Here is an 18,748-nt window from a genome sequence, read left to right on the forward strand (position 1 = left end):
TAATTCCTTGTATTTCTGTGGTGTCTGTAGTGATTTTTCCTTTCTTATTGCTGATTCTGTTTGTTTGTATAGACTTTCTTTTTTTGTTGATAAATCTGTCTAGGGGTTTATCTATTTTGTTTGTTTTCTCAAAGAACCAGCTTCTGCTTTCATTGATTTTTTCTTTTGTTTTATTCTCCATTTCATTTATTTCTACTCTAATCTTTATTACGTTCCTCCTCCTACGGACTTTGGGCTTCATTTGTTCTTCTTTTTCTAGTTTCGTTAATTGTGAGTTTAGACTGTTAATATGCAATTGTTCTTCTTTTGTGAGGTAAGCCTGTATTGCAGTGTACTTCCCTCTTAGCACGTCCTATGCTCCATCCCACTGATTTTGCGGTGTGGAGTTAGTGTTGTCATTTGTCACAGTATATTGCTTGATCTCTGTTTTTATTTGGTCATTAATCCATTGATTATTTAGGAGCATGTTGTTAATCATCAATGTGTTTGTGGGCTTTTTTGTTTTCTTTGCATAATTTATTTCTAGTTTCATACCTTTATGGTCTGAGGAACTAGTTGGTACAATTTCAAAACTTTTGAATTTACTGAGACTATTTTTGTGGCCTAGTATATGATCTATTCTTGATAATGTTCCATGTGCACTTCAGAAGAATGTGTATCCTGTTGCTTTTGAGTATTCTGTAGATGTCTGTTAGGTCCATCTGTTCTAATGCAGTGTTCAGTGCCTCTGTGTCCTTACTTATTTTCTGTCTGATTGACCTGTCCTTTGGAGTTAGTGGTGTATTGAAGTCACCTACAATGAATGCATTGCATTCTATTTCCCCCTTTAATTCTGTTAGTATTTGTTTCACGAATGTAGGTGATCCCTTGTTGGATATATAGATATTTACAATGGTTATATCCTCTTGTTGGACTGACCCCTTTATCATTATGTAATGCCCTTCTTTGTCTCTTGTGACTTTCTTTGTTTTGAAGTCTATTTTGTCTGATACAAGTACTGCAACTCCTGCTTTTTTGTCCCTGTTACTTGCATGAAATATATTTTTCTATCCCTTCACTTCTAATCTGTGTATGACTTTCGGTTTGAAGTGAGTCTCCTGTAGACAGTATATAGACGGGTCTTGTTTTTCCATTCAGTGAGTCTGTGTCTTTTGATTGGTACATTTAGACCATTTACATTTAGGGTGATTATCAATAGGTATGTACTTATTGCAATTGCAGTCTTTAGATTTGTGGTTATGAAAGGTTCACGGGTAACTTCTTTACTATCTAACAGTCTAATTTAACTCATTTAGTATGCTATTACAAACATAATCTAAAGGTTCTTTTTTTTTTGTCCTTTTTCATCTTCCTCCATTCTTTTTTTTTCTTTTGTGATACTGAACACAAAATAAAATTTATTTACTGGCAAAATGCCAGACTCACACATGCAATACACATATAGGTAAATATCTGCTGATTTCTTAATTCTTTTTCCCCCATGAGGAGAGCTTGAACGCAAACTGCTGAGTTCTAATCCAGACACGTGGCCATGCTCATTTTTTTTTCTGAAAGTGAATTCTTTTTTTTATTTTTTAATTTTATTTATTTATTTTACTTTTTATTTTGATATCATTAATGTACAATTACTTGAACAACATTATGTTTACTAGTATCCCCCCATTATCAAGTCCCTCCCACATACCCCATTTCGGTCACTGTCCATCAGTGTAGTAAGATGCTATAGAATCATTACTTGTCTTCTCTGTATATATTGCCATTCCTGTTTCCCCCCACCTACATTGTGTGTGCTAATCATAATGTCACATTTTCCCCCTTATCCTTCCCCAGTTCCTTTCTTCTTTGTAACTGTTAGTCCATTCTTGGGTTCTGTGAGTCTGCTGCTCTTTTGTTTCTTTAGTTTTTTTCTTTGTTCTTATACTCTACAAATAAGTGAAATCATTTGATACTTGCCTTTTTCTGCCTGGCTTATTTCACTGAGCATAATACCCTCCAGCTCCATCCATGCTGTTGCGAATGGTAGGATTTGTTTTCTTCTTATGGCTGAATAATATTCCATTGTGTATATGGACCACATCTTCTTTATCCATTCATCTACTGATGGACACTTAGGTTGCTTCCATTTCTTGGCTATTGTAAATAGAGCTGTGATAAACAGGGGTGCATCTGTGTTTTTCAAACTGGGCTCCTGCATTTTTAGGGTAAATTCCTAGTAGTGAAATTCCTGGGTCAAATGGTATTTCTATTTTTAGTATTTTGAGGAAGTTCCATACTGATTTCCATAATCGTTGAGCTAATTTACATTTCAGCAGCAGTGTAGGAGGGTCCCACTTTCTCCACATCCTTGCCAACATTTGTTGTTTGTCTTTTGGATGTTGGCCATCCTCACTGGTGTGAGGTGGTTTCTCATTGTGGTCCTAATTTGCATTTCTCTGATTAGTGATGTGGAGCATCTTTTCATGTGCCTGTTGGCATTCTGAATATCTTGTTTGGAGAAGTGTCTGTTCAGGCCCTATGCCCATTTTTTAATAGGATAGTTTGCTTTTTGTTGCATGAGCTCTTTATATATTTTGGAAGCCAACCCTTTATTGGATATGTAATTTATGAGTATATTCTCCCATACTGTAGGATGCCTTTTTGTTCTACTCATGGTATCCTTTGCTGTACAGAAGCTTTTCAGCTTGATATAGTCCCACTTGTTCATTTTTGCTTTTGTTTCCCTTCCTTGGGGAGATATGTTCATGAAGAGGTCACTCATGTTTATGTCTATGAGATTTTTGCCTATGTTTTTTTCTAAGAGTTTCATGGTTTCAGGACTTACATTCAGGTCTTTGAACCATTTTGAATTTACTTTTGTGTATGGGGTTAGACAATGATCCCATTTCATTCTCTTACATGTAGCTGTTCAATTTTGCCAATACCAGCTGCGGAAGAGACTGTCATTTCCCCATTGTATATCCATGGCTCCTTTATCATATATTAATTGATCACATATGTTTCGGTTAATATCTGGACTCTCTATTCTGTTCCACTGGTCCTTGGGTCTGTTTTTGTGCCAGTACCAAATTATCTTGATTACTGTTGCTTTGTAGTAGAGCTTGAAGTCAGGGAGCATAATTCCCTCTGCTTTATTCTTCCTTCTCAGTATTGCTTTGGGTATTCTGGGGCTTTGTGGTTCTATATGAATTTTAGAAGTATTTGTTCCAGTTCGATGAAGGATGCTGTTGGTATTTTAATAAGGGTTGCACTGAATCTGTAGATTGCTTTAGTCAGAATGGCCATTTTGACAATATTAATTCTTCCTAGCCAAGAGCATGGGATGAGTTTCCATGTGTTAGTGTCCTCTTTAATTTCTCTTAACAGTGTCTTGTAGTTTTCAGGGTATAGGTCTTTCACTTCCTTGGTTAGGTTTATTCCTAGGTATTTTATTCTTTTGATGAAATTGTGAATGGAATTGTTTTCATGATTTCTCTTACTTTTCATTCATTTCTGTGTATTAATTTTGTATCCTGCAACTTTGCTGAATTCAGGTATTAGATCTAGTTGTTTTGAGGTGGAGTCTTTAGGGTTTTTATGTATAATATCATGTCATCTGCAAACAGGGACTGTTTGAATTCTTCCTTACCAATCTGGATTCCTTTTATTTCTTTGGGTTTTATGATTGCCGTGGCTGGACCTCCTGAACTATGTTGAATAAAAGTGCAGGAAGGGGGCATTCTTGTTTTGCTCCCGATCTTAAAGGAAAAGCTTTATGCTTCTCACTGTTAAGTATGACGTTATCCTTGTGTTTGTCATATATGGCCTTTATTCTGTTGAGGCCATTGTTGAGTGTTTTTATCATGAATGGATGTTGAATTTTGTCAAATGTGTTTTCAGCATCTATGGAGATGATCATATAGTTTTTGTCCTTATTTTTGTTGATTGGTGGATGATGATGGATTTTCCTATATTGTAGCATCCATGCATCACTGGGATGAAGCCCAGTTGATCATGGTTTAAGATCCTCGTGATGTATTTTTGAATACCGTTTCCTAATATTTTGTTATCTTTGCATGTATGTTCATCATGGATATTGGTGTGTAATTTTCTTTTTTTGTGTTGTCTTTCCCTGCTTTCAGTATTAGAGTGATGCTGGCTTCGTAGAATGAATTTGGAAGTATTCCCTCCACTTCTATTTTTTGTAAAACTTTAAAGAGAATGGGTATTATATCTTCTCTGTTTGTGTGATAAAATTCGGCAGTGAATCCATCTGGCACTGGCGTTTTGTTCTTGGGTAGTTTTTTCATTACTGATTCAATTTTGTTGCTGGTAATTATTTTTTTTTAGATTTTCTATTTCTTGCTGTGTCAGTCTTGGATGATTGTATTTTTCTAGGAAATTGTCCTTTTCTTCTTGGATATCCAGTTTTTAGCATATAGATTTTCATAGTATTCTGTAATAATTCTTTGTATTTCTGTAGTGTCCGTCATCATTTTTCCTCTCTCATTCCTGATTTAGGTAGGCATTTATCTATTTTATTTTCTCAAAGAACCAGGTCTTGTTTTCATTGATTTTTTTCTATTGTTTTATTCTCTATTTTATTTAGTTCTTCTCTGATCTTCATTATGTCCCTCCTTCTGCTGACGTTTGGATCTCTTTTGTTTTTCTTTTTCCTGTTTCAGTAGTTGTGATTTTAGACTGTTCATTTGGGTTTGTTCTTTCTTCATTAAATAGGCCTTGATTACTATATACTTTTCTTTTTGAGCTGCCTTCCCTGCATCCCACAGAAGCTGGGGCTTTGTGGTGGTGTTGCCATTTGTCTCCATATATTGTTTGATCTTTGTTTCAATTTGGTCATTGATCCATTAATTATTTAGGAGCATGCTGTTAAGCCTCCATGTGTTTGTGAGTCTTTTTGTTTTCCTTATACAATTTATTTCTAGTTTTATACCTCTGTGAACTGAGAAGTTGGTTGGTAGAATTTCACCTTTTTGAATTTAGTGAGGCTCTTTTTGTGGTGTAGTGTGTGGTCTATTCTGGAAAATGTTCCATGTGCACTTGAGAAGAATGTGTATCCTGGTGCTTTTGTGTGTAGACTTCTGTAGATGTCTGTTAGGTCCTTCTATTCTAATGTGTTGTTCAGTGCCTCTGTGTCCTTATTTATTTTCTGTGTGGTTGATCTGTCCTTTGGAGTGAGTGGTGTGCTGCAGTCTCCTACAATGAATGCATTGCATTCCATTTCCTCCTTTAATTCTGTTAGTATTTGTTTCATTTTTGTCAGTACTCCTGTGTTGGGTGTATGTATATTTATAATGGTTGTATCCTCTTGTTGGACTGCCCTCTTTATCATTATGTAATATCCTTCTTTATGTCTTGTTACTTTGTTTTGAAGTCTGTTTTGTCTGATAAAGGTACTGCAACCCCTGCTTTTTTCCCCCTATTGTATGCATGAAATTTCGTTTTCCATCCCTTCACTTTTATTCTGTGCTTGTCTTTGGGTTTGAGGTTTGTCTTTTCTAAGCAGCATATTGATTGGTCTTGCTTTTTCATCCATTCTTTTATGCTGTGTTTTTTGTTTGGTGCATGCAGTCCATTTTCATTTACATGGTTATCAAAAGATACATTCTAATTGTCATTGCAGGCTTTGGATTGGTGTTTACCAAAGTTTCATGGGTAGCTTCTTTAGTATCTGACTGTTTAACTTTAACCCACTTATTAAGCTAGTATAAAGACAGTCTGGTGACTCTTTATTTCTCTCCCTTCTTATTCTTCCTCCTCCATTTTTTCTGTTAGGTGTTTTATTCTGTTCTCTTTTGTGTTTCCTTTGACTGCTTTTGTGGTATTTGATTTTATTTTTTGTCTTTAGTTAGTATTTCGTTGGTCTGCTTTTTTTGCTGTGATGTGTTTTTTTCTCTGATGTTATCTATTTAGCCTTAGGAGTGCTTCTGTCTAGAGTATTCCCTTTAACATATCTGTAGAGGTGGTTGTTGGAGGCAAATTCCCTTAACTTTTGCTTGTCTGGGAATTGTTTAATCCCTCCTTCAAATTTAAATGATCATCCTGCTGGATATACAGTATCCTTGGTTTAAGGCCTTTCTGTTTCATTGCATTAAATATATCACGCGATTCTCTTCTGGCCTGTAAGGTTTCCTTTGAGAAGTCCGATGATAGGCTCATGGGTTTTCCTTTGTAGGTGATGTTGTTTCTCTCTCTGGCTGCCTTCAATACTCTGTCCTTGTCTTTGAACTCTGCCATTTTCATTATTTCATGTCTTGGTATTTTCCTCCTTGGGTCCCTTGTGTTGGGAGATCTGTGGGCTTCCGTGGTCTGAGAGACTATTTCCTTCCCCAGCTTGGGGAAGTCTTCAGCAATCATTTCTTCAAAGACACTTTCTACCCCTTTCCTTTTTCTCTCTCTTCTTCTTCTGGTACCCCTATCATGCAAATATTGTTCTGTTTGGATTGGTCACACAATTCTATTAATATTCTTTCATACCTGGAGATCCTTTCATCTCTCTCTGCCCCTGCTTCTCTGTATTCCCGTTCTCTGGTATCTATTCTATTAACGGTCTCTTGCACCTCATCCAGTCTGCTCTTAAGTCCTATAGGTCGTTTCATTTCTGTTATCTCCCTCCAGACTTCATCCCTTTGCTCTTGCATATTTCTCTGTAGGTCCATCAGAATGGTTATGACTTTCATTTTGAGTTCTTTTTCAGGAAGATTGGTTATATCTATCTCCCCACCCCCTGTCCCGTGGGTTGTCTGAGTGATTTTTGAGTGGACCAGATTCTTTTGCCTTTTCATGTCAATAGAAGTGTTCCCAGGCAGGTAGAGCGTGTGCCAGCTGGGAGAACAAAGTCCCTTCCTGCTTGCTGTTCACCTTTCCCTTCTCCGCTGCCTATGCTGGTTACCCACACACTGGGCGCAGTCGCTGGGATAATCCTCTGAGCTGCTGTGGGCGGGGCTGCCCTTGCGCTGGCCTATAGCACTGCAGGGGGTCGCCGGCACATTGGGTGTGTTCTCCAAGAATGGTGCCCCTTTGTACCTTATGGACTTTGCTCTGGCTTCCACTGCCTGTGCTGCACACCCGCACACAGGAGCAGTCTCTGGGACGATCTTCCGACCTGCCATGGGTGGGCAGCCCTTGGGCTATCCTAGAGCCCTCCCACGACTGTCAGATGCATATGGTGTGTTCTCCTGCGAGAACGACGCTCCCTCGTGCCCCCTGGACCTTGCTCTGGCTTCTTCCACCTGTGCTGGGCAGGTACACACCAGCAGCAGCCTCTGTGTCTGTGCCGGTTAGCTGCTCACCTTGAGGAGACTCTGGGTGGTTCCTGTGGGTGAGGCTGCTCTCCGGCTGCTCCGTAGCTCTGGTGGGTCTGCCGGTTTGCTTGCAGCACCAGCCAGGGATAACGAATGGCCTTTTGATTATTGCCATGTCAGCCTTCGGAGCTGTGTTACCCTGCAGGGTGTTGGGATACCTGAAGTTCCTTAGGATTTGTAGCCTGCTAGGTTGAGTGTGCCAGGAGTTTTGTCCAGCTGTTAAGCCCTTGTCCCCTGAAGACTTTTAAAAAGCATCCACTTTTCTTTTGTCCCAGCGGTGCCAGCTGTGGTGACCTGCCCATAGTCTCTGTCTCGGAGTTCACTTTTCCGTTTCTCTAATATCTGGCACAGCATTCAGTGTGTGTCTGTGCTCCTTGTGCAGGTCACTAGGGCTGGTTATTTAGCAGTCCTGTGCTTCCACTCCCTCCCCACTCTGATTCTTTTCCCTCTGCCGGTGAGCTGGGGTGGGGTGAGTGGTCGTGTCCCACTGGGTTTCAGCTTTTTATCTTACCCTGTTTGTGAGATGGTGAAGTCTCGCAGATGTAGATGTAGCCTGACTGTTGTACTGTATCTTGTGGTCTCTCTTTTAGGAGTTGTTGTATTTGTTGTATTTTTAAAAATCTATATTGTTTTGAGAGTAGATTTCCTCCGCCCTACTTATGCTGCCATCTTGAGCCCCTCTCCCTCCTCCATTCGTAATATATTAGGTGTCATATTCTGTACTGTTTGTCGATCCCTTCAGACTTTGGTGGTAGTTGATTTAATTTTGCATTTGCATTGTAATTAATTGTTCTGCTTTCTTTTCTCTGGTTTTATTTCCTCTGGTGACAGCTGTTTAGCCTTAGGAACACTTCCTCCAAAATACACTCTAGAGACAGTTTGTTAGGAGGTAAATTCTCTTAACTTTTGCTTATCTGGAAATTGTTTAATCCCTCCTTCAAATTTAAATGGTAATCTTGTAAGGTAGAGTATTCTTGTTTCAAGGCCCTTCTGTTCATTGCATTAAATATATCATGCCACTCCCTTCTAGCCTGTAGTTTTTCTGTTGAGAAGTCTGAGGATTGTCTGGTGGATTTTCCTTTGTAGGTGAACTTTTTCTCTGTCTGTCTGCTTTTAATACTCTGTCCTTATCATTGATGTTTGCCATTTTTATTATTTCATGTCTTTGTGTCATCTTCCTTGGGTCCCTTGTGTTGGGAGATTTGTGCACCTTCATTGCCTGAGAGACTGTCTCCTCCAGATTGGAGATGTTTTCAGCAATTACCTCTTCAAAGACACTTTGTATCCCTTTTTCTCTTTCTTCTTCTTTTCGTGCCCCTACAATGGAAATATTGTTCCTTTTGCATTGGTCACACAGTTCTCTCAATATTCTTTCATCCCTAGTCTTCCCTTTTTCTCTCTGTGCCTCAGCTTCTTTGAATTCTTGTTCTCTAATTTCTATTTCATTGACCATTTCCTATGTTATCTATCTGCTTTTAAATCCCTCCATTCTATGTTTCATTTCAGATAATGTATTTTTAAAGTTTATATCCAATTCTTGAATTCCTATTTGAGTTCTTGAAAATTTTCCTGTAGCTCAATGCACCTGTTTATGATTTTCATTTTGAAATCTCTTCCAGGAATATTGATGAGTTCAGTTTCGCTTGGCCCTCTTTCTGGTGTTTGTGGAATTTGGTTTTTACCAGGTTCCATTGATGTTTCATATTTGTGGGTGGCGCCCTGTAGTGCCCAGAAGCTGTACTCTGTCGAGCTCCTAGCGAGCAGGCGCTGGTGTTTGTTGGTAGGAGAGACTTCTTTCCTGATTCCTGACTGAAGTTCCTGCCTCCAGTGCTGGGGCCAGTGGGCCCAGTGTTCATGGAGATGTCTCTATACTTTACACATGCAGCTGCCACAGGCAGGGCCTTCCCCTGTCCGGCCTGGAGCAGTGCTGCAGGCAGCTGGTTTGTGAACTGGTGCTGACTGGGAGGAAGTAGCTGTGGGTTGTGTACACATGTGGGTTTCTTGTAGGTGCATTGCCAGCTAGTGGGATGGAGCGCCTGACCCCACTGAAAGTTCCCTATCTCCTGGCAAGAGTGCACCCAGATAGTTTTTCCCACCTGTCCTTTCTCCTGAGCAGCAATCTCTGTGTAATCCTTCCCCTTTAGCAGCCCTCCCACTGTTAGGAAGTCTCTCAGACTGCCTGCCATTTTTTGTCTCAGAGAAGCCAGTTGTGGATACGTGTTTTCCAGAAGCAGCTGGAACCTCAGTCTCTCCACGTATTCTTCCTGTCTTAGCTTTTCAACCCCACTAATCTCCAGAGCACTGTGCACTGTAGGTTTGTGTTCCCAGAGCAGATCTCCAGGGCTGGGTGTTCAGCAGTCAGGCCTCCATCCCCTCCCTTCTCTGTTTCACTTCCTCCCTACGGTGAGCTGGGGTGAGGGAGGGGCTTGGGTCCTTCTGTGTCACAGCTTTGGTACTTTACCCTTGTCCTTGAGGTCTGCTGTTTTCCCCAGGTCTAGACAGTCTGCCACAGCCTTCTTTCCTGTTGCTCTTTCAGGATTTGTTGTATTTACTATATTTCCATATTTTATGTTGTATTGGGAGGAGGTTCCTGTCTCACCTCCTACAGCACCATCTTTTTCTCATAAGAATTTATTAATGATTCTGTTTGATACTATTGTATTACTTCTATTGCATATTTTTAATTTGACATATACTCAAAAAATATCACCATTATAGGATAATTTTTTTCTATATTCCTTTTGTACTGTGGGGTATTTTTTTTTTAACATTTGATCCATAGTAACTTTTTAATTTTGTCACTCAAGTGAAATTCATACTTTGTTATTAATAACAAGACTGTTATGTATATAACTTCACAGTTTCTCATACACAGCATTCTGAGAAAGAAGGTAAGTCATGAATTACTTTATCATTTTATAGAATAAAAAATAGGTTCTTGGTTTTAAGAAGCTTCCAAATCAAGCAGTCAGCAAGTGGTTGCACCTTTAGTGAACCCCAGGTTTTGTAACTAGATCAATGGTATTTTATATATACTGTTGAGTGTGTGATTAGAACATAAAGCAATGATTACTTTCCAGTCAAGTTGTGATTCTTTTTTTGTTTTTAACTGTGTAGTCCATGGCAGAAGTTCTCGCTAAAAAAGAAGAGCTAGCAGATCGTCTAGAAAAGGCCAACGAGGAGGCTATTGCTAGTGCTATTGCTGAAGAGGAACAATTAACTAGAGAAATTGAAGCTGAAGAAAACAATGATATTAACATCGAAACTGACAACGACAGTGATTTTTCTGTGAGATTTTAGAATTTTTAAAATAATTATTCAAAAATTAGATTAAAAAATAAAATTCTTAGGGCCAGAAGGACTTAGAGTTCATGTAAAACTTTCTAAAATATCTTTAATAATAATGTTTGTTGTTACACTTAGTGATTGAGATTTATATAATAAACTAGCAAATTTCTTTTGAGTACTTTACTGTTACTAAGTGTTTGATACTTAATGCAAGTTGGAAGTTGTTATTCTGATTTTACAGATCATGAAATTGAGTCAGAAAGTAAGATCTCAACATTAACTAGATTATAATAGGGATTAAAGAAGTATCTGAGATACTTTACTTTTTTGTTCTACTAATAAAAAGCAAGTGAGATATTGACATGCTGTCACTAAGTGGTCAAGATACGTATGTTGATGAGAGGGATTTCTTAAACAATGAAAGTAACTACATGTTTCAAGTATTTTTCTATTAAATTTTAATGTCTAGTAAATTATCTTGAACTCTTATGATACATGCTGTGAATATTTCAGAGTTTACACAATAGTTGCATAAGGCCAGTATATTTCTTTTAAATTTATTTGATTTGCCTCTGCTGTTAATGACAAGTAGTTTTGTCTTCCTCTTAAAATGTATAGGCTGTGGTATTTTTTGTTTGGTGATTACTGTGACTAGGTGGTTTTTTCTGGTTTTGAACTGTTTTAAATGAAATGTAATAGCAGCAGGCAGGAAAACATCACATATAGCTCATTTTTTAAGGTTAAAATTATGTTCAAATATTTGTTTTTCCATTTTCCTTATTATATTTTAGGCCAGCATGGGCAGTGGGAGTGTATCTTTCTGTGGTATGTCTATGGACTGGAACGATGTCCTTGCAGATTATGAAGGTATTTGAGTGTGTGTGTGTGTGTCTGTGTGTGTGCGCATGCATGCACATAGTGTGTGCATAGTGTGTATAGGTAGAGGGATATAAAATAGATGAGCTTATTACATGGAGTTTGTAAAATAAACAATTTGGAGTGGGAATGCTGATGCTTTTTAAAAGTTCTCAAATGTTGATTTTATACAACTATGTAGTTAAACAAACACAAAGTGTTTTTCTTTTTTCTGAACAGCTCGTGAATCTTGGCGCCAAAATACATCCTGGGGTGATATTGTAGAAGAGGAACCTGCTAGACCTCCAGGCCATGGAATTCACATGCATGAAAAACTTTCCTCACCGTCTCGTAAAAGGTCTGGCCTTGGAAAATTTTAAATTTTGAGACATTTTACAGGAGGGAAGCTAGCCACTTTTGAGTGTTAAATAGAGCTGCACAACATTGTAAGCCATATAATTCAGGACAGCTCCAGATCCACTGAATAGTGATAATGTTTTCCTGAAATGTTAGCCCCAAATGTTAGTATGCTTTTTATATTTATTTTGGCTCTATCATTTAAACATTTTTGTCTGGTGTCCATATGTTTGTATTAATAGAACAATTGCAGAATCTAAGAAGAAGCATGAAGAAAAACAAATGAAAGCACAGCAGCTAAGAGAAAAGTTACGTGAAGAGAAGACATTAAAGCTTCAGAAATTGTTAGAAAGGGTGAGTTTTTAATTCTTAGGTAATTATGATGGCCTTAAATTGATGATAGTCTTAAATTCAATTGTAGTCTTTCTTTTAGTCTGAGAGAAGCTAAAAGAACTATAAAAATAAATTTTCTATGAAACAAAAGCATTTCAGTCAAATTACAGAATTTATGTGTAAAAAAAGAAAAAAGAATTTGTTTTTCCTAAGCTAACTCATAAATTTATGTTTTGTAAGGTTGGCATGGGTTATTGAAGCTTCAGGTGCTGTCTTACCATTTTCATTGGCAGGTTTCTTTGGAGAGTCTTGTGCAAAGTGTAGAATGGTTTGGTAGGACACTTGAGCCTCAAGTGATCAGGTTTGAATAAATGGGCAATAATTTAATTTATAGAAGAGATTGTGATCAGTGTGGTGTAGTTGAAAGAACATGGGCTCTGGAGATAGCCAACCAGATCAAATCCTGGTTTTACCACAAGATATGATGTCTTGGGCAAGTACTTAACAATATTGCATTTCAGGTTCTTTATCTGTAAAATGACAATTATAATAATTAGCCAGTTGCAAGGATTAAATGCAGAAAGTATGTTAAACATTAAGTAGCATGGTGCTAAGAAGACTATTGCTCTGTATCGTCATTCTTACTGATATTTACATATGGCAGATGTAGGTGAAAACTATATCAGTTAATGTGTGGTGCGTAACAATCTCAAAACAGCATCTTACAGCAACACACTTTTATTAATTAGCTCACAGTTTCTGTGGGCAGGGTGTGGCTTGCCTAGTGATTTTTGTTCAGTCTTTTTCAAGCTGTCAGCTAAGGGCAGCAGTTGTTTGCAGCTGACAGATCCATTTCTCGACTCACTCGTGTGGTCTTTGGCAGACTTCAGGTCCTCTTCAGCCTGTAGATCTCAGCTCCTTGCCATGTTTGCCTTTCCACAGCCCTGGTGTCCTCATGATGTGGCCACCGGCTTCTCCACAGAAAGTGATCTAACATTTGGAGAGGTGTTAAGAAGGGGAAGGGTGGAGAGAAAAAAAACAAGTGAGCTGCCAGAATTTTTATAGCCTGACCTTGGAAGGATGAACCATCATTTTTGCTATATTCTGTTGGTTACAATCCTAGTACAGTGCGAGAGGAAATCACCCAAGGGTCTGAATACCAGGTGGCTGGGATCATTGGTAGCCATTTTGGAGTGTGTGTAATGCCAGTACCTAACAGCCTGACAAAAGACGTGTGACATTATAGTGTAGGTGAACTCCTTTGTTAGCTTTCTGATGCTGGAAAGGACTACAAAATACACAGGTTAAAAATATTACTTGGATTACTTAAAATGTGTATGTTAAATTTGGTAGAGATAATTGGAACAAATAGTTGAACACTTATAAAAATGAAGTAGCATAAAATTCTGTTTAGTACAGTAGGAAAGTTGACTGGGAAGGAAAGAAATTCCATGATTTTTCTCTTTACCTGAATGTCAAGAATTTGTCATTATTTTTATTTTAATCATTTAGAATGATCACATCAAGTTTGAAAAACAGTCTCCATGTGGTGGGTTTAGAGGGTTAATACCCCCCATGTGGGGAGTAAGAGTTAATATTTTCAGCATTAGAGCAATGCTGTAATAAAACCAGTTTCCCCTTTTATTGTATTTTTAATACAAATAAAATTATATAGTTTATTTTCTCACTGTGTAATATAATCTCCAATGATGCAAATAAAATAATCAATTCTTGAAATTGTAAAAGATGTTAGAGGTTCTCTGGTTTAATTTTCCTGTCAATGTAGGTTTCTCTTCAGTTAATTTTAATGATCAATCCCACGTTCTGTTTGTCTAATGGGTTTTCGTTTCATCCCTGTTCTACGTGTGTGGCCCATCTGATCGCTGCGAGAGCTGCGTGGGGTGCACAGAGTCGAACACATACTGAACCCCTTTTACACATGTAAAACTGAATCTGAGGCTAGGTTCTGTTTCCAGTGTGACATGACCAATAATTTTCAGAGCCAGGGCATTAAGTTAGACCTGTCCTCTAGCTCCTAATCCAGTGCAATTTCTGTCTTATACTTCTTAGGCAGTTAAACACATAATCATGTAGCTAAAATTCAACTGAAATGTTTTTTCCCTCTACTCATGTTGAGCCAACATTTGATTTTCTATAATTTATTCTCATTGGTTCTGGACCTGATGCCCTGAGCACAGAACAGGTGTTTTACTTCTCATGATTGATACTGTTTTAAGGAATTAAAGGCAGCTATCATATCTGTCTTTGTTTCAGGCAAAGCTCTCTCTGTCCCTGCAGAGAATGTTTCTTATGCCAGTGTGTTTTCAGACTTCTCACAAATTTTCAATCTCTAGTATAAAATTACTTGTTTGCCTTAAATTTGGGTTATAGAGACATTAATATTTATAAGGATAGGAAATATACACTATTTTCATTTCAAGTGTATTCATAGTGTAGTATAATAATAGCATGTCTGTTGAGGCATGTCTAATGCACTGTTTTACATACATTGACTTAATCTTGGAAACAAGCCCAAGAGTTAGATCCTACTATGATTCTCTTTTCATAGATAAGGAAACTAAGCTACAGGCTAGAAAAAGTCGCCCAGTCTGTATAGCTAGCAAGCGATCAAGGTCGTCATGACCCCGAGCAGCTGGATTCACAGTCTGTATCCTGAATCTCTAGTCGTACTCTTTTGAGGGCCTTCCAGGTTCTAGACGGTGTAATCCTAAGCTGTTGATCTGTTTGTTCTTCTGTTGAATGACTGGTGTGCTGAAATCAATGAAGAATGGTTCGCTCTATGCAGGAGAAAGATGTCCGGAAGTGGAAGGAAGAACTACTGGATCAGCGACGCCGGATGATGGAAGAGAAGCTGCTGCATGCCGAGTTCAAGCGGGAGGTGCAGTTACAAGCGATCGTCAAAAAGGCTCAAGAGGAGGAGGCTAAGGTACGTCTTAGGTGCTTCGAGCACCGAATGAGGTGCCCGGGTCCTCTTTTCAGTTGTTACATAAGAAGCTAATTTTTGTCAAGTATTAATTCTGTGTCAGAACAGAGAATTTTTATTAGGTACAATATCTTATCCTTAACAGCAATCTTATATTACAGCTTTATTGAGGTATAATCGACAGACAATAAATAGAGCATTTGAAAAGCATCAATTTAATGGGCCCTGACAGGTCATATACTTGGAAGCATCTGCATTCCCCACCTGCAGAGTTTCTTACGCTTCTTTGTAATTCATTCCTTCTTCCAGCTGTTCCCATGCAGTTGCTATGCTAACATTTTGTATGAATGGAGTCATACAGTATGTACTCTTTTGACTGGTGTCTTTCACTCAGCGCCATTGTTTTGAATTTCATCCTTGTTGTGTTTTATCAGTTCCTTTTCATTGCTGAGAAATACTCTGTTGTATAGAAATACCATAATTTGTTAATCCACTCACCCATTGATAGACATTTGTTTTCTTTCAGTTTTTGACAATTACAGAAATAACTGCTGAGAACACTTCATGTACAAGTCTTTGTGCAGATGTGTGTTTACTTTTTTTTGGGTAAATTCCTTAAATGGATTGGCATAGTCTAATGATAGGATCATGTTTAACTTTTAAAGGAACAGTTTCCCAAAGTGGTTATACAGGGTTCCCCTGCTACCGGAAAGCAGAGTTCCTATGAAAACTTCTGTAAGTTGAAATAGTGTAAAGTGAAGAAGCAATTACCATTAATTTATATGGAAAGCTTTTTGAGAGTTCCCAGACCCAGAACATAATGTTTTAGGATTTTCTGAAACCTTAGGATACATCTTGCTAATGGATGCACAGAATAAATCAAGGCAAAGCACAGATGCTCATAGACGCAGTTCGAAGCTATGGCGCTTGATGCCGAGATGCTTCGTGCGGCTCCCGCGGAGGAGGAGCCGGTGCGGCGCTCTTGGTTCTGCAGGCGCATCTGCAAAACAAACGTTGAAGGCCACTTTCGTTTTTCACTTTATTTTTGGTAAAGGCAAATATCCTCTTCAGATTTCTTTTGGTTAGTGAAAACAGGTACTAACGTAGGTCGTTTATAAAGCAAATTGGTGTAATGTGAACTTTCAGAAAACTTTTGCATGATCTTAACAGCAGCAGTGACTGCTAGTTAGCCACGTTTTTACAAACACTTGACATGGTTACACCTCGTAATTTTAACCATTCCATTTCAGTATGTCTGTGTAATGTTTCATGTACTTTTTATATATATTTTTGGAGATGTTTTTATGTGCTTATTTCCTTATCTGCATCTCTTATTTGGTGAAATATTTTTGAAAAATATTTGAAATACTCAAATATTTTGAAAAATTTTGAATAATTGAAATATTTGGTGAAAAATTTTTGAAAAGCAATTGGTTCAAGCATCTTGCTTATTTTTAAAATTTAGATTCCTTTATTATTACTGGTTTCTATTATCTTTCAGCTTTACTGAGGCATAATTGACAAATAAAATAGTAAGATTTAAGGTGTACAGCATGATGATTTGATATTCATATATATTGTGAAAGGATTCTCCCCAGCGAGTTAACACATCTATCATGCCGCATATTTATGTTGTGTGTCTGTGAGAATATTTATGTTCCCTCTCTCAGCATGTTTCAGTTGTACAATACCATGTTATCAATTATAATCATCATGTTATATGTTAGGTCCTCAGATCTTATAACTGAAAGTTTGCACCCTTTTACCAGCCTTTCTCTAGTTCTCCCACCCCACAACCCCTGGCAACAACTTTTCTACCTTATGTTTCTATGAGTTCAGCTTTATTTTTTAGATTCCAAATATAAGGGATACATGCAGTATTTGTCTTTCTTTATCTGCCTTCTTTCATTTAGCTTACTCCCCTCTAGGTTTAACTATATTATCACAAGTGACAGGATTTCTTAGAGAGCTTTATATATTTTAGATAATAAGATCTATGTTTTGCAAATATTTTTTCTCAGTCTTTGGATTACCTTCTGATTTTCTTTAAAGTATTGAAATTTAAAAATTCATCAACTCCAATATATTGACATTTTTCATCTATACTTTGTGTTTTTTTGAATCCTATTTAAAAAGATCTTTACCTAAACTTTTCTAAGTTATTTTTAGAAGTTTTTACTTTACATTGAGATGTATGTTCCCTTTTGAGTTAATTTATGTACATGTTATGAGGTAGGGTTGAGGTTCACTTTTTTTCATATGGATATCTAATGTTCAAATACCAGTTGTTGAAAAGACTATCCTTTTATTATTAAGGTATGATATACAATCTTATAAAGTTTTCACATGAGCAACATAGTGGTTACTACATTCACCCATATTATCAAGAGCTCCCCACCCGACGCCATTGCAGTCACTGTCTGTCAGCATAGTAAGATGCTATGGAGTCACTACTTACTACCTTCTCTGTGCTATACTTCCTTCCCCTTGACTCCCTACCTAATGTGCACTAATTATTATGCCCGGAATCCCCTTCTCCCTCCCTCCCCACCCTTTGGTAACCACTAGTCCCTTCTTGGAGTCTGTGATTCTGCTGCTGTTTTGTTCCTTCAGTTTTGCTTTGTTCTTATGCTCCACAAAGGAGGGAAATCATTGCTACTAGTCTTTCTCCGCCTGGCTTATTTCACTGAGCATAATACCCTCCAGCTCCACCCATGTTGTAGCAAATGGTAGGGTTTGTTTTCTTCTTATGGCTGAATAATATAACATCTTCTTTATCTATTCATCTTCTATGGACTCTCAGGTTGTTTCTATATCTTGGCTATTGTAAACAGCACTGTGATAAACACAGGGGTGCATCTGCCTTTTTCAAACTGGGCTGCTGCATTGTTGGGGTAAATTCCTAGAAGTGGAATTCCCGGGTCTAATGGTATTTCTATTTTGAGCTTTTTGAGGAACCTCCATACTGCTTTCCACAATGGTTGAACTAATTTACATTCCCACCAGCAGTGCAGGAGGGTTCCCCTTTCTCCACACCAGCATTTGTTGTTCCTAGTCTTTTCGATGCTGGCCATCCTTACTGGCGTGAGGTAATATCTCATTGTGGTTTTAATTTGCATTTCCCTGACAATTAGCGATGTGGAGCATCTTTTCATGTTCCTGTTGGCCATCTGAATTTCTTCTTTGGAGTAGTGTCTGTTCAGATCCTCTGCCCATTTTTTAATCATGTTATTTGCTTTTTGGGTGTTGAGGCATCTGAGTTCTTTATATATTTTGGATGTTAACTCCTTACTGGATATGTTGTTTACAAATGTATTCTCCTACACTGTAAGGATGCCTTATTGTTTTACTGGTGGTGTCCTTTGCTGTACAGAAGCTTTTTAGTTTTATGTAGTTTCATTTGTTCTTTTTTGTTTTTGTCCCCCTTGTCTGAGGAGATGTGTTCAGGAAAAAGTTGCTCATGTTTATATTCAAGAGATTTTTGCCTGTGTTTTCTTCTAAGAGTTTTATGATTTCATGACTTACATTCAAGCCTTTGATCCACTTTGAATTTACTTTTGTGTGTGGGGTTAGACAGTGATCCAGTTTCATTCTCTTGCATTCAGCTGTCCAGCTTTGCCAACACGAGCTATTGAAGAGGGTGTCATTTCCCCATTGTATGTCCATGGCT

General features: G+C 37.9%; 1 protein-coding gene across 6 annotated transcripts in view; it reads left to right on the forward strand.

Moving 5' to 3' along the window:
* Positions 1 to 18,748, forward strand: part of SCAPER (S-phase cyclin A associated protein in the ER) — a 539,256-nt gene that overhangs the window by 128,282 nt on the left and 392,226 nt on the right. For all 6 annotated transcript variants that reach the window (XM_073212228.1, XM_073212229.1, XM_073212230.1 and 3 more), the window contains exons 11-15: positions 10,419 to 10,589; positions 11,381 to 11,456; positions 11,685 to 11,802; positions 12,044 to 12,155; positions 14,941 to 15,081. In XM_073212228.1, coding sequence (XP_073068329.1) covers positions 10,419 to 10,589; positions 11,381 to 11,456; positions 11,685 to 11,802; positions 12,044 to 12,155; positions 14,941 to 15,081 — 618 coding nt within the window. The remainder of the gene's footprint in view (positions 1 to 10,418; positions 10,590 to 11,380; positions 11,457 to 11,684; positions 11,803 to 12,043; positions 12,156 to 14,940; positions 15,082 to 18,748) is intronic.

Source organism: Manis javanica, chromosome 8, assembly GCF_040802235.1.
Source record: "Manis javanica isolate MJ-LG chromosome 8, MJ_LKY, whole genome shotgun sequence".
Classification (NCBI taxonomy): domain Eukaryota; kingdom Metazoa; phylum Chordata; class Mammalia; order Pholidota; family Manidae; genus Manis; species Manis javanica.